General features: G+C 45.5%; 1 protein-coding gene across 7 annotated transcripts in view; it reads left to right on the top strand.

The window, feature by feature from the left end:
* The window catches only part of LOC122531154 (tensin-1), a 174,341-nt gene that overhangs the window by 62,834 nt on the left and 86,237 nt on the right, over nt 1-25,270 (top strand). For 6 of the 7 annotated variants that reach the window (XR_006307208.1, XM_043658830.1, XM_043658831.1 and 3 more), the window contains exon 3: nt 3-40. Coding sequence is in view for 6 of the 7 variants with exons in the window: in XM_043658830.1 (XP_043514765.1) it covers nt 3-40 (38 nt within the window). In the remaining variant the exon portion in view is untranslated. Of the gene's footprint in view, nt 1-2; nt 41-6,479; nt 6,909-25,270 lie in introns of those variants that run through there. The other variant, XM_043658834.1, reaches the window with a different exon arrangement.

Genomic DNA, 25,270 nt, shown 5'->3' with positions numbered 1-25,270 from the left:
AGTTTGCAAGTACATTTGCCACAAGAGCTGCGAGGACAAGGTGAGTAAACAGACTCTCTTCAAACACCTTTCCTTTTTTAATGTTTCAGCCGAACAAAGGGCAATTAGATCGTCCCTCGTCCATCGTTTCTCACGAATTAGCGTACACGATCGAACGGCGTGTTCTCGGAAACTTTGCGACAGAGTGGATACCTGGAGAGCCCTTGCCCTTACACGAAGAGCCTCTCCGAGACCCGTGCACGGGTTCCGGTTTGTACTTCCTGGTACTCAAACGAATCCGCCGTGAGCCGCGAGCACGTCCAACGAAACAGTTCTCGAACTCGGGGCGATCCATCGGTGGGGATTTTTCCGAGCCGACATTTCTCGCGTCGACGTGCACGCGTGTACCGGTCCCGTCGGGACGAACCGGAAACGATTGTCCGCGGAACGAAGAGGAGGAACCACGCCGTGAAAGAGATCCCACTTGGTAGATGCATCTTAATTCAAGCACGCCACCGATGGGGCCCGATGAGATTCTCAGAGGTTCCCCGAAGACTCTGAAGCGATGCTACGAGCACACAGAAGAAAGACTCCGGGACGAATCTGTGTTGCGCGTTCCTGCAAGAGAATAGACGGAGACAGAGTCGATTCTCTTTCTGTGTGAAACACACGGTGTGGGTTCAGTCACCGGGCAGGGGACGAGCCTTACTTGCCTTGCCTTGCCTTGCCTTGCCTTGCCTTGCCTTCTTCGTATCTTGAAGTGCTCCTGTGCTTCACGCTCGCTCCAACACACACCGCGGACGGAACCGTAGCTTGATCATAGCCTGATACTTACACTCGTTGCAGCTCGTTCACGTACGTACACATACGCGAACGAGAAGCGAACGTAGGTGTACGTAGACAGAGAGGACGTGGGTTATACGCGTGGACACGAAGGGAAACGGAAGGATGAACGCTGAACGTGAAGGAGAACGTGCCCGAGACAGTAGGAGAGCACGACTTCCCTCTGTAAGTGGCGAGATGTCGTTTGTTACGAAGGTTTTGTCGCGCACCGGCGAACAAAACGGTCGGCTCGATCCTTTTGATACGTCTATTTCGACGAGAGCTTCTTCCATTACCGGCCGGAGGAATCCGTTCCGTTCGAATCGGACTCGCCAGGGCCGGCCAACCGGTGAAAGTCGACAGGGGCAATCGTTATACGTCTTCGTACGATTAACATTTAACAAGTCGGCGTTACATCGTACGATAGTGTTGCGCGCGCGTGACTTTCGCCGAAAGCTTGTCACCGTTACCGAACAATTAGCGGTAGTCTCGAGACCGGTATGACATTTCGATCGTTGAGGCAGAGAGAGAGAGAGAGAGAGGGAGAGAGAGAGAGAGAGAGAGAAAATAAAAGTAGACGAAGGCAAAGGTATTAAGTTTAATTAGCGGAATCGTTTGGACGGATTATTTGGGCACGATCGGCCGGCCAGGCAGTGGAAAACCGTTCGGTATGCTCGAATATCCAGTTGGATCGAACGAACGGTAAAAAAGATCACAATTCTAGTCTAATTGGCCATTCGACTCGGCGTTTCTCGATATTAACGAGAGTGGAAGCGTGCAGGCTAATGGGAGATCCACGGTCGGATACACACTGAACCTACCAACACGGTTTATCGAATCATCGATCTTCTTCCTGTATTTCGCGATCGCGTGGATCGCTCTCCGCAGTTTTGGGCTTATTAAAGTTTACAGGCCTCCCACCGGCCCATGAAACAGATAGTTGTTGTTGTCCTTTCGAGGAGGCACAGAAAAAGCTGACCGGCTAAGTTTCTTCCTTGCAAGAATCCCGCGCCGGTCACGTTTCTTCCCAGCGGACGTTTTGAAATTCGAGGCTGCGCGCGCTCGTTCTTCCGAGAGTCGTCACGTGGTCGTGTCATCTAGAAGTCTCTATTCGCGGTATCGTGGAACATCAGCCTTCGAACGAACCGTGTGATGTAATTTGCGAGACTCGCGCTTGTTACCGAGAAACAGTTGCTTTACCTTTCAGTATCCGAAGGCACGAATTCTTTGGAATATTACGAATAATTTTTTTGAAAGCGAGATTCTCCGGACTGCGTCCATTGTCTTTGATTCAACCGCAGATAGAAATTTTTGCGAAATATCGCTGGCTAGATAGTGTCGTTGACCGTCCCGTGTGCCGTGTAACGTTACAGCCATTCGAACGAGTCGTACGTCATGCCACCTATCTGGCAAGATACACCGCGGTATGCGCTACGAGGATATCGATATCATCGTTTAGTTCTAACGTCTTTCCTCCTGGAATTCCCGCGGCAGCGGTGGCTGAGAACCGCTGCAACCAGCTAACGAACGACATCGTTCGTCGAATATGGAAAGGCCAGATGTCTCCTTGACATCGAAGGTCGCCACGACTCTTCTCCTTCCTCTTTGCATCGACTTTCGTTCGTTAAGTCCGCCGAAACTCTGTCTAGCATCCTCAGTTTCCGAACTAACCTAAACGGAGCTATTCGCCAACAAATCTTACTCGACGATCAAACACTGTCAAACATTGTCTTCTGTATCGACGTTTATTCCCTGACTAGTTCGTCGTTCCGTTGGCTGGTTTTTTTACGGCGGATTCGATAATTTCGGATTGCCAAAGTCCTGAGAACGTCCTTGTTCTGCCGGGAGCTTGGTCATCTTCGCGGTAGCAGCGAAGGGGGAGAGGCTGCCAGCTGAACGACCAAGCCAAGCCCTTATAGTTGATCGGTGGCTCCTCTCTTGAACCGGGATACACGATTCTGGCGCGGGCTTACGGGCCGTGGATGTCGCGCGAGGTGCATCGACCGTCCGCCGTTGCGAACCGTGCTCGCATCTCGTCCTCGCCAAGTACGAAACCCGTGGCTACCATACGCGGTGCTGGCACGGTGTGTACCACCACCTCGCGCTTCCAAGATTGCAAACAGCCGGCAAGAACCGGGGAAACCAGACGGTGCCACTAACGTTTGGTCCCGCTTCTCTCTGTGCTCTCTTCCTTCTTCTTCTTCTCCTTCTTCTTCTTCTTCTTCTTCTTCCTCTTCTTTCGTCGTCGTTGTTTTCTCGTTTTCCTTCCTCCCGAGGTTCGATAGTCCAGGTGCAACGTCGATGTACGAAACCGCTCGACGTTCCTTTGCAGAGCGAAACGAAGCGAAGCGAAGCCGCTGTGCAACGCAGCGGACGGAGGAGCAGAAGCTTCGTTTCCTAACGGGAGCGGGTAGTATAGAAATTCAAGGAGAAGGCGGTGGCCAGATAGAGGGAAGCCAGAAGGAATTTTCAAAGTGAAGAATGGGATCTGAAAGGAGGCAGAGCGGTGGATTAGCGGCGCGCCATTGTTTCCGCGGACAGGGCTAGGAAGGTCGGGGCACCGCGCTTCTCTGATACATCGTCTCTTCTTCATCTCCTTTTCCTTTCTCTTTATTTTCGTTGGCGACGTTGCACGCCGCCGAGAGCTGATGCGTCATCAGCGGCTCGGATATGATCCAGCTCGGTACTCTTGTTCGCGATGAATGCAGAATTGTTGCCGGTGTTGACTTAAGAAACGTTGAGATGAATAGCAGGAGAGCGAGATGAAACGCGGCAGACAGGACCATGCTTGATTAAGGAGAACACGGCGAGATAGGTGTTGAGGAAAATTGGAATCTCCGCACGGAACCCGTTTATGCGTCCCGGGCGCATAAACTTAGATCAGAGTCGATTCGCGTTAAATTAACTGGTAGAAAATTCCTCCCCCCCGGAACTTGAAACCTCCCCAAAGTTACGAATTTTCAAATTATTCACTAGCTTTCGACTTGGAAGAAAAGTGTAAGAAGCATAGAATTATTTCCAATATCAGGAGTGTACAGGAAAAATTTTTTCTCAAGAAGAAGAGAGATCTCATTTGATCGAAACCATTCTCACGTCATTCTCCCCCTAGATTGCAAGTTAGGAGTTTCAAATTACTCGCAAGTTTTTGACTTGAAAGAAAAGCATAAGAAGAATAGAATTATTTCCAATATCAGGAGTGTACGGGAAAAAATTCTTTCAAGAAGAGAGATCTCGTGCCACTGCGAGACATTTGAGCGAAACCATTCTCACGTTATTTCTGCAAGTTTTCGACTTGCGAAGAAAGTTCGTTGCGACTCAAGAACAAAATATGTACCAGTATTTGCAATATCCGGTGCACACAAGGCAATCTTTTTTTTCGTCGGAAGGAAAGAGGTCTGACGTGGCACGGTCTCGTTCCACTGCGAGAGGCACTTGATTAAACCGTGCGCTCAGAGGTATCTCGAAAGAAAAATTCGAATTCCTCCGTCGGTCGATACTATTAAAGATTCAGATTTCGTCGAAATCGCGGTGAGCGATTCTAATCACCGTTGAAGCAGAACGCTCTGAATAATTCTTAACAAGGAACCACGAGGAATTAATCGAAATTCCTTCCAGTCTCGTATTTTGCGGCGAGTTTGCCGGACAAAGACGCTTCCCGACGTTATACCACGCAGATTTTCAAGAGTAATCGCCCCGCGAGCTTGGTCGCATCGTACGTTTCGGAATCGCGGAAGGGAAATCGATGCGATCGCGTGCGAGGGCTGTAGTAACGGGATTCGGAGCGGGGTCTCGAAGCTGTCGATCGAACAGAAAGAGAACGAAGATCGAAGACGCTGGATAAACGCGAAAAGAAAAAGAGGAACATTATCACGGTGTCGTGACATTGGCTCCGGCGGTCAGCCTAACGTCGGCTAATGACTAATAACTTACGTGATTGAGCAGCGTGTTGCGAAAGTAGGCGGAATTTACAGGGACATGCTCGTCCTTGTATTCTTCTGCCATTGATTTACCGTCATTATGCAACGAATTATCTTTCAGCCGGCTCTTCGATAGCTTAAGCTTCGATTCCTGGGTCGTTGACTCTTTGACGATATTGTAACAAATAGTTGGACGAGATTTTATTAAAAATCCGATTAAATACCGACTCGTACGTGAGTTATTACTCTGTTATCTGAAAGAAAAAAATCGTAGGCTGAAGTGATGGATTTACAGATTGCTGCCCTTGCGCAAAGCCTCGGATGATAAAATCGTAAAAGTTTGTACTAGTTTGAAGAATTATGGATTCTGTTCTTTGATCTTATTCGGACTTATTCTTTCGTGCCAAATTTGAATTCTACGACGATTGTCGGACAATGGTGAAAATAACGTATGTGAAAAACGTCGCTTTGAAAGAATCGACGAATCATCTTATCGTCTGACAGGTTCGTAGGGCGAAAGAACCACCGCGATCGAAATTAACTGAGAATTACGTAAGCTCGAAGCTCGCGTGTCGATCGATCGGTAGGATGAATTTACGATTCTCTCGTTACTTAGGAACGGGAATCAACAAACCGATGGAAGGTTGTCCAATCTAACTGCAAACTAGACCTCTTCCTGTTGACTCGATATTTAAAGAAAAAGAAAGAAAGAAAGAAAGAAAGAAAATGTACCTTGGTGTTGAGAATGATTTTCATTCGCTGTCGTACGTGCAATAACTCTCAAACGTTTCGCGAGAGGGGTAACAGAAGTTCGTGTTTCAATTAAACCGCGAAGTTTAAGAGAAGTTTTATACGTTATGATTTACCGGAGGGCGCGGCGTAGCAACGCGAAAAGTAAGACGCGCGCAACGAAGAGTTAACAAGCTCCCTCGAAAATCCAATTTCCCTGCCCGCGTTGCCTGTCGAAAGTGTATCGGTCGTATTACGCGCCGCCGAAGTGTGAATTATTTCACGGCGGTGTAAACGAACGCCCGATAAATACGCTCGACGCGCGGTGTCTGTGCATTACAGATATAAATATATTCGCGACCGGCGTTGCCCGGTACTATAAATCAGCAAGTGCTCGTATATAATCGTGAACGTCGACGGTGTAACAGCGGGTTGTTAAGATTCGACCACAAATTTTCTTCGCCGGTCTCTCTCCGCGTATTTGGTGGGGTGTCTACCTGCGGCGATAGCGATGGGCTCCGTGCACGCGCGATGCCGGAGCTCTCCAGTCCGCGAACAGCGCTCCAACGCGAAGGACGTGGGAAAGATCGATTCGTCGCCGGCGCTCGATCCGTCAAGAAATTTATTATTATTCCCCCCTCCCCTCTCCCCCCTTCCACCCGTTTCGCCTGTCTGTCGTCGGGTGATCGATTACGCGAGGTGATCTACTCGTTTGGCGATCGACACGAAAGGTGAATCGCTCGAATTCTCTTCAAATTCTCTTCTGAAGGACTTGATTTGCCACTTGTTTGCGGCTCGTTCGCAGAGGTGCCGAAGGTTTCAAACGTCTACGTACAAACGGAGATGTAACACGATTCGGCGACACGTCGAGTGAAAACGATTTTTACGTGATCAGAGTGAAAAGTTGACGAGTGTGTCCACGAAGGTGCGTGTAAGCTCGTCTCGGGTAGAAGATTTCAGGATAATCGAACGATAGGTTGGATCGATCCCCCTCCCTCCCCCCCCCCCTTCCCTCCCTCTCGATAAAATTCCTGAAACGGTGTCGTGCGCGGACGAGCGAGGGACGAGCACGGAAGAGAGGAGGGTCGTCGAACCCAGGGACACTCGGGCGAAATTATTAGCGGCGTGGATCGTGGCGTGACCTTGACCGGCGTTGACCAGCCTAACGAAAATCGAGAGTGGTCCGCCAGGCACCGTAGGAATTGTGTAAGAAGGCAGGAGACGGTCGGACAGTGGAAGAGATCATCGCGCAACAAGGCAGATCGCGGCGTTGTTGACGACGTGGACGACGACAACGACGTCGAAGGAAACGACGAAGGAAACGGAGCCGAACCGAGTGAGATGCGCCATTTTCGAGAACCGATGCGAGAAGGTGAACGATCCTTGGAGCGTTTCGCCGCAGACCGGTAATGGGATACCAGAGGTGACGGCAAGATGAACGGTCACGGTTCCACCAATGAGGTACTTGCGCCGCGCGCGTTCCGTCCAACGTTTCTTTTCCACCTTCTTCGGCCTTTTTTTTCTCCCCCCTTCGTCTCTTAGCCGTGTCGCCAGCGCGCACGCGGTTTCTTCTTCTTGTTGCGTTCTAAATTCGCCGCGCGACAGAGCTTAGGGCTCGTGCACACCGATCGCCGCCCAACGGCGAATACTTCGACACTCGACGCTCAAGAAGCTTAATTCTCGAAAATTTTTCGTACGATTATTTTCGATAAGCTGAGTTTCGAACTCGCGAAAGTTGAAATTGCAATTAAACGTCTGTCCTTTGTTCGCAATTCGACGAGTTTTGGCGAAATTTCTCACGGAGACGGAATTAATTAAATGGTTTCGAGCGAAGGAATACGGAGCAAGAGATTCCGAGAGGTTTGCACAAACGCTCGAGAGTCGACTGCTTCGTCGATTCGCGCGTTGAGTGTGCACGGGCCCTTACAATGGCACGGGCAGAGACGGAGAATTCTTGACGTTCGCGAGGAACGTCTTATGTATCCGTAGCTTGCATGACGGTGTCCGAGGTTTCTGGTTCGTAGATATTCTGGATAACTCGCTTGCCACTTGTGCCCAACTTTCCACTTCTGCGACGAATTCAAACGTCCGTTGTTCGCGTCTCCAACTTGGATTTTTTACACCTGTGCTCCAGTCATCGAAACACCGATTCCATCGTAAATTTCAATCTGGCATACTTGACTGGCGCGATCTAATCGTTCACCGAGTACTTCGAATTCGTGTTAAAAATTCGCGGGAATGACTAGCCAGATTTATCGATTTCGCGTTTATCAAAGGCTTCTGCGCGACGTTAGATTCGTGCTTCGTGTACTTTCGCTCGCAATTTCCAGATAATTTCTGTTGAATGTAAGAGAGAAAGAGAGAGAAAAGAAAAAACGGAAGAAGAAGATTGATAAGCCTCGGACCGAGCGATTAGATAAGGTTCACTGACAGGTATGGCACTGTTCGTGTGTATAAAAAAAAAAAAAAAATGACACTTGATATTTCACGAGCTCTCGCGAAACTTTCGAATCGTTCGAGTTATCTTTGAATTTGGCATCCGACTCTCGCCGAAATGACTAATGACAACAAGAAAAAAGAAAAAAGAAAATCGCATACGGATCGCCGTTGTTCAACGCTGCACTAAATTGTTCATAAAGTTTGTCGCTGATAAAGTTGGTATCTACGCGAGGCAATTTTAATTATCGAACGAAGATAGCGACGAACGTGGAGAATCGACGATATCGTTGGCCTACGTATGTACATACGTACGACGTTGCCTGAAATTTCGATAGTCGAGCAACCTAGACCAGCTCGATATATATCGAGGCCAGATGGGCTTTCCGTCTTTTTTTCCATGTTGTCAGATTGATTGGACGATTCGAATGGCCGAGTCTCTTTCTCTCCTCCTGGCTGAACGCCAGCCATCGAGTGAAAAGCGTTCGACGAACTCGTTCTTTTTCTTTTCCTTTTTTTCTTTTTTTTTTTCCCTCTCCCCGCACGCAACTCGCCCGTCGAACGAAAGACGAAGTTTTCATTCTCCCTTGTGCGGCGCATTGTCGCTATCGCGTGCCACGGCCGTTTCGCGAATAGTGCATCGATAATCGTGCTTCCTGCTCGGCAATCAGTAGGTAGATATCTGTGTCGTGTTTTCAGCATAGTTGCTATCGCGGTTTGTTTGCTCTTCGCAAGGCAAGAGTCAAATTGACTGCCTTGAGACTCATTTCTTCTCTCGTCGGAAATGCCTGGAATGTCGAATATTGATTCTGGCTTTAAAAACAGACTGGGGAATGTGGCGGTTGGTTCTCGCCGGTGATTTATGCCGAAGCAACAAAGAACAGAGTGAGACGGGATACGATTTTTTTCGAAACAAATACACGCCGTGACTTTTAATTTACGATGCTGATGTTTTGAGGAATTTCGAAAAGCGAGAAAGATATAATTCTTAGCTATATATAACTCGTGTTTTTTGATATCAGCGAAAAGATAAAGACAAAATTCTACAGAGACAGAGGCATGACATGTCGTTGATGAAAAAATCGAAAGACGTCGGTGTAATTTGAAGACAACTTCGAACGAAATTTTGAAACGTTTTGACGCACGTGCTGGTTATGCTAGGTTTTTAATTCACAACGGCAAGCGCGGCGATCATTAATCTCTCCAATCGGGCAATCACGACCAATTAATTGGCACGCAAACGAGCGCGAACGCAAATTCCGCAAACGATTCGTTCGTTTCGTTTCGTTTCGTTTCCCACTCGATCCTGCCTCCTCTGTTCCTCTGTTTGTCCATCGAACGTCGTGCCACCTTTTGATCCTCGATTTAAGGAAGAACAGAGCCGCGTACGTGACTCTTTTTCGCAAAACTCGACGGGGGGATGAGAATTCGGGAGAATTCGGGGCTAGCCAAGGCTCGGGCGCGTTGAAATTCGCGAGCGAGCCGAAACAGAGTCCTTCCGAGAAACGCGTTTTTGTTTTTAAGGTCGCGCATAATGCGTCTTCTCGTCTGAAATTCCTCTAAGCTTTTCGAGGTCTTCTCCGCCGCTTCTCGTCCCTCTCTGTTTCGTGTGTGTACTTTGCAACGGTACGTTTCGCGCGACCTACGGAAATCTGCTCCGGCACACCTAGTCGAAAGTTCCGTCGTCGTATGAAATATTCATGGAATTTCGCGGAGCGGGAGGGGAGTGGTACAACGCGCTTATTAACAACAATGGTTTTAAACGGGTCATCGACAAATTAGCGAATTAATCGATCAAAACATTCCCATCGCTTGGACATCTTAGGACGACTTAATATCTTTTTTTTTTTTTTTTGATACTGTACAAAATTTTGTTTTATCTGAGAGTAAATACAGTTTTAATCTACAATATGATTTAACAATAAATTACACACTAAATGTCAATATGTTCAACTAGAATATAGGTTATGTTATAATAAGTTAAATTACTGTCACTGGTTGACAATGTTTATTAAATTTGAAGAAAACGATATTACTTATAGATAATATTACATTACTTATAGATAATATTATATTCATAATTTCCTAATGTTATATTCAGTTTGAGAAAGTAGGTAAAATTAACCTTTTAGCTGTGGTGCCGCTTTTAAAACTGTATATGTATTGTATCGTTAACAGGACGCGATGACGATTATACTCGTCAAACACAGAGTGTGCGCAGCTGCTTGTTTAATTGAATTAAATTACAAGGAAATAACACTAGTTCTCAATAACTTTAATTTGTTCAACTTAACCAATTCATGATTTTCTGATTAAACAAACAAAATCAGAAATATTTGGAGAAAGTGAAAAGAAATCAGAAATATAATTTATTCCTTCGGAACGATATTTCTCAACACATAATGACACTTTGCATGTCAGGCACCAATATTTCGGTAGCAAGAAAATATTTAGAAATAATGTGAAAAGAACTAGTCTCGAAATATTCTAAAAATGTCTAAGATTTACAAATATGTTTGCGAAAACTTTGACGTAAGTAACAAATTGCAATTATTTTTCTCGTCACTCACAGCTAAGAGGCAAGGAATCTCTAAAGTGATTGATATTATAAAATACACGCGCGATTTTATCGTCGAAAGATTCGAGCTGGAATGTACAGTTTCGTTGCGATCTCATCGCAATTTCGGTATAATTTCACTTCGGTTTCGTTTAACTGGGTCACGGGATTCGGTAAATTTATATTTCTAATGAACGTGATAACGGGATAGGTGGTTTGCGTAGAAAATTCGACGCCGGTACGTCAGTGGCATCGTTGCGTCGCAATTTCGCAGCGATGACGTCGAACGAATCGAATGGTTTCAAATTTCCAGCAACGAAAATTGCGCTCCTTCGTGCTCGTCGTATTGTGTCAAAGGTATAACAAAAAAGGAAAAGAAAAATCGAGTCACACCGCGAGATTGCCATCGGATCGTCTGTACACGTCAGGCACAATCTCGACTCGAATCGTCGAGTCCGTCACCGCCGTGAAACGGCAACAAAGTCCATCGGGATTTGGTCAAAGACGAATGACTCTTTGCTCTTAGGAACGTTTAAAAGTTTCTTTCTGCACGGTCTGACAATAACAATCCCCGTTTGTCTGAATACATCAGCCTGCTGCGTGCGTTCTCTTCTTTCTTCTTTTCCAAATTTCCATATGATTCCAGAATAGAATAAAGTTCTGTATCATTCTCAGGGATCATTCATTCTCTGTTTAAAATTTCCATGCAATTCTCTATTCGAAATTTCCGGAACGATGCTTGTTACAATTTCTTCGTCTACAAAACTCCTCGTGGGAGAGTATAGCTCTCCGAACTCGGTGGCTAATTAACCTCATACTACCAAAATTAATTTCTATTCTATTATTTGGTTTGGAACTTTTGTGTCAACACGAGAACCACTGACGATTGAAGCATGAAATTACCATCAGAGACATTAAAGTCAAAGAGATGGAGAAACTTTATAATACACGATGGAATGTACGAGCTTCTATTTGTATATTTTACGAAAAATTGTTTAAATCTTCAAAAATAATTCAACGCCGTTTTACGCCTATAAAATATCTAACAGAAATTATAAATCGGTCATTTTGATCACTTTAATAGTTCTTGGTAGTGTTAAATTATGAAAGATGCCGAAATATTGCTCGACTGTTTAACGCAGTGATATTAGTCTATCAGATTCAAACTTGAAGTTGCACGTAGCGACCTGATATTACAGTACACCCACGTCGTTGTGGTCTTTCGTCGTTGCAAGTTGGTCGACGAGAGCCTAGCCTAGTGGTCGAAACAAGAACGAAAGACCCGCATCATGTCCAGGGGAATAAGATCCCTCGACAAAGTTGCTGTCCCGTGTCGCCCGAGTTGGCGAAAGTTGCCAGAGTTTCTAGGAACTGGCCTCGAAATATCGCGAGGATTCGCGGATGCCTTATAGGGTTTATGAAAGTTCACAGCTGAGGCTCGACTTCTCAGACTTACTCTCATTACTCGCGATTCCCTCGCCCCGGTGCTCCCGTCGTTTCTGGCAAAACAACGTTATCATCGAGGTATTAGGCGTCGCGTTCATTGCGAAATCGCCGCGGCAAGTTGGAGTGCCATTGAGTCATGGTCCGTAAAAAGCGCCGACAATTCTCTTCTCGCCGGTATCTCTCGAAAGATCGTAAAATCGTTGCCATCATCGTCTTCTTTTCTCGAGTCGTTAACGTTTCGAAGCGTACCGGCATTTTATGTACACTTATTCCTACCTCGGCCAGTCAAACGGCGAAATAAAGGTCCTTTTACCAAAATAAGTACAGTTGATTGTCAATTTAATGCAGGAGATAATGTACGGAATAACTTTTAGATAAAAAAAACGAATTATATAATGTCTTTTTATACAAGAGTTGAAGAAAGAAATAGCAACGAACGCAGTATTTGAAGTCAAATTTTTAAACCGGACGTTGGTACTTTTAATGTTAAACGATCCTCCCCTTCTCGTCGCACTTTCGCTTCTCGTTTGCCACGAAACTCGCGTTTGCTGGAAATAGATGAAACGAGTGGACAGATGACCCTGAAGAGGCTGATTTTTTTTTTAACTTCGTAACGTTACACAGCCGTAACGTTTTACGAGCGCAACTCAGTTGGAATCGCGGTGCTTGGGCACCGTGTGCGTGGACGCGGTTGGTAAGCAGCCCGTAAACGACTTGCATAAAATTGATTCGCCACGGTCGACGTGGCGCGTATGACACTGGGCCCCCTGATTCTTGGTCGGTGAAACCGGCCCGGCGGAATTTCGTTCGAAACGATCGCCGAATCGTCGGCACGTCGGAATAAATTTCACAAAGGTGGGAAGAATCGGTGTGGATTATGTTTCCGGTTTCTCTCGGCTCGCGAAGAGCCAGCTACACAGTTCGAGAGAACGGGTCGAGTCTGATCCAGCGATCGTGTTATCGTCGGTGGAATTCCAAACCTGGACGATTCGGGAGCGTTTCCAGGCGGCCGTCGATTTCGATAACGAGGTCCACGTCGATTTAATCGCCGGTCGCTCAAAACCGAGGAATACCTTCGTTACGCGGTTCTCGAGCGAAAGAAAGAGGAAAAATGAGCGAGAAAGAGAGAGAGAGAGAGAGAGAGAGAGGGGGAGGGCAGACCATTCTAATTCCGCGGGATAAAATTCCGATAAGATAGGCGACGACTTGCCGTTTCGTCGTCTCGTCGGATATCGTTTGCCGTTTGTGCAAATAATCGAGGTTACTTCGTCGTCTCGAAATTCGCGCGCGATGTTGTTGCAGGGATAAATAAAAGAAGAAATTCAAAGATTCGGAGTTTGTCTCCAAATCAGTCATGCCATTTCGAATATTAAAAATTGAAATGTCAATTGGCGCTTATAAACATGAATTCGAATCTCAATCAACGTGATTTTTAATATTACGTAATACTTAATATTTAATCGACTCCCGTGTATTGCTGTTTCACTGATACGCGTCATGAACACGGATCCTCAATTTTCCACGTACACGAGCACGCGTGTACGTTTCGTGAGGGGGGTGTAACTTGAAGATTCAATTTCAACGAGATTGCTTACGAATTCCACGTGAAACCGAACCGCTTTTCTACTTGAGGAAAGCAAGCTAGACGAGTGGGCAAACACGTGTTCACGGCGGCGATCGCGTGAATCGTCCGAAAAGAAAACCCTTTGAAACGCCGCGGTCGGATTCACACGCGACGAAGGCGCGTGTACACAGTGGGTTTGTGGGTTAGGCGGCGGTCACGCGGAATTATTCGGCCGACGGAACGAAGCGCTAATGAATATTGATGCGCGGCAGGTTCGTTCTGTCCGGAGGTCGATGCATTAGCGTTGTTAACACTTGCCCGGCGACGAAAGGAAAAGAGCTGGCTGAAAAAAGGAGAAACCCGACCGGATAATATCGGGGATCGCTGTTCGAAAGTCGATAAGATCTTACGAGCGATCATTAAAGTTGTTAATAACCGAAAAACCTTGCTGCTACAATAAATCGTCGTATATGCTCGATGCCGGTCCCATCATCGACGATTTTCGCCGGCTTAAGTCACAATATACACCGCGTGATCGGTAGTTAAGGATCGGTGTTATCGAAAATTCGAAGTCGAGTAGCCGGCGGTGAGGTGCATTTACGTGGTATCTAATCGGAGGTTAGCTGGAATTAAACGCGAGTCTCCCTCGTGTGAGACCAATTGGCACGCTGCGAAACGATTTAATGCGATTAGACGTTGACCAGGGAATAGCGGTGTCCATCAGCTGTCAAATTTCCTGACCAACGAGAGGCTCTTCGCAGAGGAGATTCGTGTCAGGTGATCGGTCACTCGATCGATTTCTCGAAGTCGAGTTACTCGTGAAAAATCTCCACGACGATGCACGATGAAATAAAATAGATAAAAACAATCTGACGTATCGTTCGTTGGAACGCAAGTAAAAGTTCCCGGTTAAAGCAGAGTAACGAGCAGAGTAAAAAGCTGAAGGTAAATCGCAGCCGAACGGTCGAAGCGGAATGTTTTCTTACTTTATCGATTACCTTTAAGGACAGCTTGGGAACTTTTTACTCTCTCGGGGAGCTGATACTTAACTTCTCTGACAGGACACTCCCCCGATTCGTTGGGCGATTAAGCACACCGACGAAGGCGCTTTTCACGAATCGTTCCTCGATTATTTCAAGTTTACTCAGCGAAATCGCCGGGAGAATCGGGCTCCGAGTCGATCGCCGACGCTTCGATCTAACGCGCGCTGTCTGTCTGTCTGTTGAGAAGAAACGTGCCGGGAATTCCCTGGATGAGCTTTGAATACTCGGCCAATTTAATCCCGGACGAATGCCGGAGGAAACCGAAACGAAAAGAGACGACTCGAGAAAGCGAGGCAATTAAATATTCTTGATCAAATTGTTCCAAGCCTTCTCAAACACTGTCGGGAAGATTTGAACATCGAAGAAGACTTCTGACAGAGAATTCGATCGATCAGAGTCGGAGTTTAATGAAGAAATGAGGTAGCGCTCGGAGCATTGACGATTGTAATCTTTCAAACGCGATTGTTGAACGTTCACTTCGTGATTTTCCGGATTTTGGCCTACGAAAGCTACTTTTTGCAACAGGTGTTTGGTAGAAATATTGCACGTTGATTTTTATCGAGGATCGTGAATTGAACGAGTGAAAGGAATAGTAACGATAACTTACAACTCGAGAAAAATTCTGAACATTCAGTAGAAAAATCAGTACCGTGTCAGACATCAAAATATATCTTATTTCGTCTCTTCTAAAAGTATACTTTTTTTCAATCGGAGCTTTTACGATCCTCAATGATGTACTATTTTACAAAATTTTGCACGTTCCTCAAGATTATCGGGGAAAAAGAACAACGATGAACGAGCAAGTTATCGATCAAAGATCGAAAATTGTAGCGTTCTATGCTTCTCCGCCGGAACGAAGGATTCTCGGTGGTCGTCGGTGGAATGACGACGAAGGAATCGCTCTATTACCAGGCCGGTTACACGCCGATCTATCGTGTCTGCGAGTGGCCATTAGTCACCGGGTAATATCACGTTGCCCGTAGTTGGAACTAGCGTGGACTGGTCTCGGAGGAAAGAAAAAAGTCCTAATAAACGGCGCGTTGGGAGAATCGCCGCTGGATCGGTTCCTCGTTCTTCACTCCCTCGAAGCGTTCGTACGACGCTAATTACCAACTTTCATTACGAGTCGACGCGCTCTCGGCTCGACGAACAACAGGACGGACGATCGTCGACGTTGGCCTGCTTCCGTGGAACATGGATGAGCGTAAAGTCGTCGCAACGAGGCAAAAGGGAAGCCGGACAATAATTGCGACTATCAATCAGGTTGGTCGAGAGTCTTGCAGCATCGATTAGGCTGCTCGCCTGCGTGTCAGTGGCCCGCGTGGGCGATCTACGACCAGTTTCCAGGCTTTCGTGTTCGCCGTCGAAGGAAGGAGAAACAAAGAGGGAAAACGGATGGCTCTCCGCTTTCCGGTCGCGATTTAACGCAGAACGATTTAACGGAGGACGAGCTGTTATTCAGCGTGACGAGCGCGAAACGTCGTTTGACGTTAATTACCGGTACTCGGGAGGGCGAATGATTACGAACGGACGAGATGAAGATAGCGAGAAGATTGGGATCTGAGTGGGGAGATTATTTACGATTATTAATCAACCTCCATGAACAGGAAGAGAGAGACCGTATCGATCGGAAATTTCTACCCCCGTGGCTTGCAATTTCTGCGTATGATCAATGGAGAGTCGGTCGTTACCGATACATGTATGCCTGGCTATCTATGCTTCATTAGCTTCTGCGTGCTTAATGCGCCTGATAGCAAGAGGGGAGGAGGGGAAGGGAAGCATGGAATCGTGGCGTTGAATCACCGGGAGGAGAAATCGTATCGACCCGCGCCTCTCCAAGGTTAGCCTCAGCCGCATCGAATCTTATGGTGGTTTACCGACGATGGAAGATCGTTCCCAATCGTTTCTGCTCTACGGGAAAGATACAGCCTGATCGTAGAGTTTCATCAGATCCTCAAGATCACGACAGTTGTAACTTGGTGTAATTTGTATTGTTACTTGCAACTTGAGCATCGATCGAAAATATTTGTAAAAAATTTACTTTCGCAGAAAAATTACTGAGAATGAGATGAATTGTTGCAAGTTACGAGTAGTTGACAAAAATTGCACGTTGCCGCTGTTTCTCAAGAGACATCATCGTCTCAATTTACACTATTTCCACGAACGATCAAACATCGAAGCTTGAATTCGTTACCGAGGGCATGCTTCACTTACCAACCATGTACCTAGAGGGCCGAAAATCCATGATCATCGATCAGGCTGTGGGAGCCAAGCGATCAACCCAAGCGTCTCGTTCGTGTAACAAGAGCTAGATTAAACGAGGCGGACAGAAGGTATCATTTATGGTGTTTACGAGGTAATTGCCAGGCTGGTGGACCGAGCTAAGCGAGAAGAAGCCGAGATAGGTAATTAGAAATATTAATCAGTCGGTGCGTCGGTTGGTTGCCTGCCCGCAGGCGGCAGAATTCACGGCGGAGAGCCGTTTGCTTCGAGTTTGTCCACGTTCGGAGTGGTTTGCGTGCCTCTGGTTGTTCATTGTGTGTATTCGCGCCTGGCGGAGGGAGGCATTCTCGCGCGATAAACCGGTAACCGCACGGCCGTTACACCGCGAACACCATGGCCACTTTGTCGTGGCGTGTCTACACCCCTCGGTAACCTTAAAGCCACGTTTACAAGTGTCGGCGGCTACGAGAGGATTCGCGCGGCCTGTCACGGTCGAGCGTCTGCCTCCGGCGCGAATTGATTCGACCGGTGTTGGAGAAACGACGGTGTTCGGACACTCTCTCTCGTGCTTCCTCGGTTCTCATCTGCCGACCGTGAAAATCGCAATCGATGAAGTTTCTTACGCTCACCGATCGATCCCTCTGGAAACTCTTCGGAGTTGTCCGTGTTCTTCGTTGGTCGGACGAAATTTTTTTTTTTTTGGTATATTTCGTTTTATAATCTGGACTTCTCTCTGGTGTAAAATACGTGTTAATTGAATTTAACGATGCTTCCGTCAGTAGCCTTAGTTGCTGAATTATTCAGTGTATTGCTTTGATTATTATTTTTACTCTGTTCTTAATAAATGAATATATAAACAGGTGAAAAGTATAGAGCAGGAATAGTTTATCATTCAAGTATTTGCATGATAAATAGTATACAATAGTATTTCTATTCGTTCAAAGACACGCTTTCATTCTCGCGCATACAGTCCTATTCTACTTAGAACTGTGAAACGCGGCATTCTTTTATCCTCACTGCTGTACCATACGTTCATCTCACGAGAGAGAGAGAGAGAGAGAGAGAGAGAGAGAGAGAAAAGATGAAACGTAGCGAGACGAGCAACACAAGATACACAGCGTTTAACATTAATTCGAGGAGTTTTACCTGTAGTAGAAGCTAGGAAGGACGTGAAATGATCTATGTATCTGCGAGACGTTGAGCATTATTACGACGGCGTCGGCAATTTCTTCCCGTCGGTTTCTAGATCGATCTGGCCCGTTAATGCGAAGGCAGATTTATCGCGGCGCGCATCGCACTTGTCGAAGCCGAGCAGATGAGAAATTGTCCGCGACCAATGAAAATCAGAACGCGCGAGTACGTAACTCACCAGCGCGGTGCGGCGGAGCCGCACTCTCGTTCTCTCTTTTTCTTTTCTTTCTTTCTTTCTTTCTTTCTCCTTTTTCTTTTTGTGTTTCTCTGTTGGTGATGCATGGCGAAGTGGACCTTAACGAGGGACAAGTCGACACGACGAGATATCTGTCGAGAACGTTTCCTGTGCTGGCGAACCCGTACCGAACTCGTACCGATCGATCTTCGTTTTCTCGGACTCGCGAAATGTCTCGCTCCTTCCTTCTCGCTCGCGGTGCACAGCTTTCGCGTGGACGCCAGGCCCAGGAAGGGAAAGTGACGGAGGAGCGAGATATTCCCTCGGGTGGAAAAACCGCGACGTCTTGTCGCACGTCGGACCGATGATCGGCCACTCGCGCGAATATGAATGGACATTGGGGAACCGCACGTAGGCGTGCAGCACACGCACCAACGTAACCGTAATTCCCCACCCTCCCCGGTGGCGGAATCGTTGATCCTTCTGGATGATAACGACGATCCCGTTAGAGTAGCTAGCGTGTCGCTGTAAAATATCCTGCCGTTGTTACACGGTTACTTTACAACCGCGCCGATCTCGGCCTCTCCTCTTTCTTCCTCTGCTTCCATTTCTGCTCCTTTATTTCTCGCCTCTCCCCCCTCGGTTTGGAGAGAAGAGAAGCTTCATTATCATAAGGTAGCCATGCGGGGAGAATCGTAAAGTGTCTGAATTATTTCACGCTCGACACCGGACCCCTTTAAATCTCTCCTTCCGCCCGGCTGAGACGTCGTCTTATTTACAAGGCGGTCGCTGTTTCGTTCGCGATAAATAATATACCAACCGGCCGGCGGTCGTTGTCTTTTGAAAAACAATTAATTGTCACGAATGGCGAGAAACTCTGCGCCCCCGTTGTAACGAGCCTCGTTTGCAACGATGAAAAAGGCGATTCGTTCCCTCACTTTTGTTCTTCACCTTCGGCCGGCTTAATTATGTTAATAATTGCGCTAGCAATTGGTTCACGGACCATAACGAGTCACCAAACCGTATACGATAATTCGTCTTCTTTTCGAATTCATCGGTATATCACTGGATAGAAATTACTAAGAAGTAATAAATTTATTATTTGTTTTGCCTGGGTTATATTTTAATATACTTTTTATAATACTAAATTATAATATACTATGTTATATATTAATATATTATCTATACTACCAAAATATATTATATACTAACATATTATAATAGAGTATACTATAATATACTTTTTATTTTATTATACTATGATATACCTTTACTATACTATAATATACTTTTTATTTTATTATACTTTTACTATACTATAATGTACTTTTTATTTTATTATACTATAATATACTTTCACTATACTATAATATACTTTTTATTATATTAAGTATATTTTAATATACTTAAAACCGAGAAGCTATTGCAATTTTGCCAAATATTCTCGAGGTGCGTGGCACGTCATTCCAGCGCAGGAGGTTAATTCCCAGCGTATCTGCGCTTGTGTCCTAGTGCGTTCCTCCTGTCTATCATTTTCTAATCGATCCCCCGTGAAGATCTCGCGGATCGGGACGGCGAGTCGAGTCGAGTCGAGTCGAGTCGAGTCGAGTGGAGGCGAAGCAAGCCTCCGAGCGACGGAGAAAAAGCGGGAAATTAGCGTGGAAAAATTGTAGCGAGCGGGAGGCGAGTTTTCGAGCGGACAGGTTCTCGCAATTGGAACGGCTGAATAATTCAAGAAGCCACCGAAAGATTAATGGCTGCTGGAACGAGCCGAGGGGATTTCGCTGATGTAACGATAGAGAAGAAACGCGAGGTCGTTCGTTTCCGCGAGTGTTGCTCGCGTTCTTAATGGCGGGCGGCGTGGGGCGACGCGTAACAAAAACGTGACACGCGGCCACAGTTTCGTTCGGTTTCTTTTTCTTTTTTTCTGTGGAATCGCGGAGGCCGCCGGCGAGCCCTGATTGGCGCAGCGGCCACGTCCTCGTGGTGATCCCGACGACCTTGAAGCCGTGGCTACCATAACATCGGCGAACAACCTCCAGCAGCCTGGCCTCACCTCTCATCCCTCCGCTCTCCTTCTTTCTTCTTCTTGTCAGGCCTCTTCTCTAGATCTCAGAGGAGGCCTCTGCCGCGTCGATATTACGCGTCGTTCACAACGGAATGTATTCGACAGTATTCCGCGAAGAAAAAAAGTGAACGAATGTTGGAAGACTTTGGTGGTCAGGAGAAAACATTTTGGAAAAAATTCGAATTTTCCTTGTGCACGAGGGACAGAATCCCTCTGTTCGACGACGTGAAATGTTTGGTCACGGTCTGTGAGTTGACAGCTCAAGCAGTCTCGAGCTGAAGCATTAAACGGTGGCTTCGATTAACGCAGCAACTGCTTACAAGGGAGGAAAAGGAATTCCTCAGATTGGAGGGAGGAGGAAGGAAAGGAATTCTAGTTGCGAAGGACTAGCGGCGAACTAAAGCCGGGAAAGAAAGCAGCAAAGGGAATACCAGAAAAGGAATTCCAAAGGAAGAAGAGAGGCAGCGAGTAGACACCAGTAGTGAAAGAAAAGGAAACGAACACACATCGAGAGACACGCACAGATACGTACACGGAGCAGTAAGAGTACAAGAGTATTTTAGGAGTCGACTTCTAAAGAAAAAAAAAAAAAAAATCCAGAACAAAGGAAAAGAGAAAACAGAGAGATCGCTTCGTTCGAGAGATCGAAACGTGGCAAAGTGAGTACTGTCGGGTCGTCGATACGTTATAAAAATATGACAGTTCGCGGTGTGTGCGCGAAGTGTGCACAACCTGTGGCGCGTATAATTGATCGATCGTGACAAACCAGACAGGGGAGAACGAAGTGGCCTGCTCTTTCTCGCGCTCTCGAAACGACGACCGACACACTCGACTCCGAGTCAAAGTCAGTCGACTGCGATCGAACTCGCGTCGGTTCTTTTCTTATTGCGGCGGGCGCATGCACGGGGCCGAGGTGCCGGAAAAAAATGCCGCCGCTGGGGCCGCGACGAGTGCCAGAGAGAGGAACGCATGCACGCTCGATAAACCCTCTGAGGAGAGCCCGAAAGAGAGCAAAGCGAAGAAGAACAAACACACGATCGGCCGGGCGGAGCGCGCAGAACGCCGCGCCAGTCGAAGTGGGTTAACGCGTAAAACGCTCGAGATGCGGCCGAAGAAAGTCGTAACTCAAAGGTGATCCGGCCTCTCGTTATTATTCACGACGTAGAATTGGGTCAGGGAGTCTCTCTCGATCGATTACGTTCGATCGTTTCTCGAGTATTCGTGGGATCGTCCTCTGAAACTCTCCTGAAACGTTGCCCCTTGCAACGTTGAACCGATTCCCAAGAGGGATCTTTCCTGTCTTTTTTTTTTTTTTCTCTTTGGTTTTCTTGCCATTTGCATAGACGATGTCGCGTATGTGGGTCAGTAGAGACGTAGAAACTTGTGTAATCCCCGTTATCGATCGAGGCCTTATCGAGAGTAAACACAGGATAGCTTAGATCGTACTACCGCGAAGATAAGGGGGCCGCGCGCGTACCGTGTCTCGACGGAGAATTCATTCATTCTTTATTCGACCAAGACAGATCCCGTAATTGACCGAGAAGAGAGGCTTTGACCAACGATTAAACGGGCACGAGCTTTATCGGCTAGTTGCTAAGGTCGATCGGACATTGTCGCTCGTTTGTTCGAGCGGTGCTGAGGTAAACGATCTGGATCGATCGGAAGAAGCTTAGCCGGGGAGAACGATTAAAAAAGATCTCTTGTTGCCTTGGTTGCCTTCGGTTTATAAACGCGTCAGTTTCTCGGAATTTTCTAAATAAAAATATTTATCGCGACGATAAAAAAAATTGAATTCTAACACGCGAAGCTATCGAGTGTTTAGTACGGTCGGGAGATCGCTCGAACGGGCCATGGGATTCGCTCGGACAAATAATCTCTCGGCCCTGCGAAACGTTCGAGAGCTATTCTCGATCGACCACAGCCAGGCTGTTCAAGATCAGGCTGTTCACCTCGTCGCGTCGTCTCGAAGGTCAGGACAGAATGGGAAACGAAAAGATTACGGTCTCGTCTAGCTTCGTTCGCGACACTTGGCCTCGAACACTTCAGCTTCGGTACTTCGGCTCTCCGCCGATCAACCAGCCACCCACTTTAAAACGCCACCCACGTGGGTGTGTGTAAAAGCAAGGCACACAGTGTTCCTCGACGTTTTGAGTTTCTTCTCTTGAGTCTCTCCTATCGTTCGATGGGAATACGCGTTACGATAGCGGGCATGAAAAACGCGCATTGTCGGACGTCTATCATCTGGTTCTACTTGGAAATAAAGTCTGATAAATCGCTCTTTCGATTCGCCGTTCGACACAAGGAGTGTGCTTGCTTGCGGCAAGGAGTTTGTATTTTTTTCTTTTTTCTTAATGAAATCGAAGTTGAAATTGCTCGCGAGTTATTTTCGGAAGCACGTTTGCGAAATGAGCAGCACTGCCAGTGTTAAAATCCAAGCGGCAATAACGTGCACACGCGTACAAACAGCGAACGCGTCGCTCTCGCGATAACGTTCGTCGTGGAAAAGCTACTACTCGACTTTACGATGAGCGATAACGAGCCGCACGATAATATACGCCTCGAGAATGAAACAGAAGTCACGAACGCGTTTTTCTTCGTGCAATTCGACTTCGTCGCCCGAGGGATCTACGGTTTCTCCAGTTGGCAACGATGCAGCGCGTCGAAATACGAATTAAAATTCACGCGCGAGTCATCCGCGCCTGCCAATTGTCCATTCGCCGATCATCCACCGATGAAAACAATAATCGAGGATATTCGTTTTCGGACTTTAATTACCGTCGGGAGTTTCAATCGAACAATGGAACAACGCGACGAATGCAAACCCGGCCGATGAAAAACAAATTGCACTACGCGTACCATCGGATTGGCATGCAATTACGCCGGAAAGACAGGTCGGTGGACAATGTCTCATAACTCAGTGGCGACTTCCTTATGACTCCATTGTGCCGCGTCCTTGCGCTCGGATGGACGACGCTCGGCTCCCCCGAAGGAGGAAGGAAGGAAGGAAGGATGGCTCTCGATGATGTGTGTCTTGCCTCCTTTGAGGACCGATCCTCCCCCGAGCTTGGTGTTTACACGTGTCGGCACAGTCAGAAAGGGACTCGTTCTCCTCGTGCAAACGACCGTGCATTACCAGTCGGAGTATCAGACGGGTTACAGAGGCGCGTGGGTCGCGCGAATGGAGCCCTTTCCCGCTTGCGACCACGCTGGAATATCCTGTATGTACGTGGTCTGGTCGATGCACGTGGGTGTCGTGCCCACCTTCCTCTGGTCGACGTGGTACTCTCCTCCGACCAGTTCCCTCGATGAATACCACGCCGCGATCAACTTCGGAGGAATCTTCGAGAAAAAGCTGCCTGGCGTGTTGAAATTTTCGCGGATTAATCCTTTGGACTCGACTGTCCCTTCTCAGGGAACGTCATACTTAAATTTAGTCAGTAATTTTATGATTTGCTATATTACTTATTTTAATGATCAATATTTAATTATAAAATATTTTATATTAAATTAGTATCATATATACCAATCCCTCATTAACTATAATATAATATTTAAATTTTCATATATTTAATATATAAATTTATATTGTATAAATAATTTAAATTTTATCTATATTAATTTATAATTATTTAATTTTCATAAATTAATAAATAATGAATAATTTTTATTAATTTTACTTTACTAATAAATTTAATATTTAATTTTTATATATTTTAATATTCTAAATTTATTTTATATAAATTATATAAAATTTTATTTAATTTTTATATAAATATAAAAATATAATTATGGTTGGGTTATTAATTAAATTAATATTTTATATATAATTTATTGAAATTAAATATTAAATTTATTAGTAAAATAAAATTAATAAAACATTCTTTATTATTAATTAATGAAAATTAAATAAGGGAATTAAAATTAATAATTATAAATTAAAGAGCCAGCAATAGCGATTAAACTTGTATTATGAGTTAATAATTAATAAACTTTATTAAGATAAAATAATTTTATATAAAAATTAATAATTATAGGTGAAATTTACATTATTTATATAATGTATGAAATATATGAAAATTAAATATTAGACTAGGATTAGACCTTTTTTACTAATATAAAAAATACTTTTATAATTAAATGTTAAATCATTAAAATAAAGTAACATGGCGGCCTTATAATCGTAACGAACGTATTTGGTATTGTATGATGCGATGTATAATAGTATAATATCTAAACAAACGCCTAGAGTGACTGTAATAACTATTAGCTGTAATAGCTAGACTATTAGCTATAACAACGAGGAAAGAATTTCAGAAGAAAACATTTCTGAAGGCAGTCCCGAGTCAATTGACATCAACTGGACTTCTTATTGCTTCTTAAAAAAGTTTAAAAAATGGCAGAAGATATTATTTTGCCAGAGATTGAAACTATGCATCCTGTAGGTTATACTTGTTCTAGCAAACCCGCAGTACACGTTGATTGCTCTAAATTGAAACGATATCACATGTTAGAAAAATTTAGTCAACAAAATTTCGTGTTACCAAAATACCATTTGAATGATTATTTCCAATGCTATATCATTTTATTTGAAGTGATAATAATCGTAAATAAATTGCTGGCAGACGATATAAAAAAGATTTTCATAGAACTTTGAATTAATTTTGAGACCTCGAAGGATACAAAAGGTTTGATCAGAAATATCAGATGGCAGACGTTAAATTTACCACTTGTCTACGTAAAGGTAAAAGTTGAAACGATCGAACGCGACATCCATTAAACCCGCTGACTTAATATCCAGCTTGACAAACAAGTTTCACGACAGAAGATTACCAGTGGAAGACAACCGTCTAATATAAATGGCTAAATTAATAACGAACGAGGAACGCGATTCGCGAAAAAAGAAGTTTCAATAATCCCTGGGTTAAAAAGTTAATTGCATTTGAAAATGTACGTGGGAAGATACATTCGAGTCTGGCATAATACCTGGCTGAAAATTACATTATACGGACTGCTGGTCGCGTACTGTACCACGTACTATGTTATTAACAGCGCAAAATTTCATTCGACCAGTAACGCTGTTATAAGAGCTTTACAGAATTTTCTGGTTACTGCAAATGAAG

This window comes from Frieseomelitta varia, unplaced genomic scaffold (assembly GCF_011392965.1).
Source record: "Frieseomelitta varia isolate USP_RPSP 00005682 unplaced genomic scaffold, Fvar_1.2 scaffold_379, whole genome shotgun sequence".
In the NCBI taxonomy this organism is placed as follows: Eukaryota; Metazoa; Arthropoda; class Insecta; order Hymenoptera; family Apidae; genus Frieseomelitta; species Frieseomelitta varia.
Note: the sequence above shows the minus strand (reverse complement) of the source record. Positions and strands in the feature narration are given on the sequence as shown.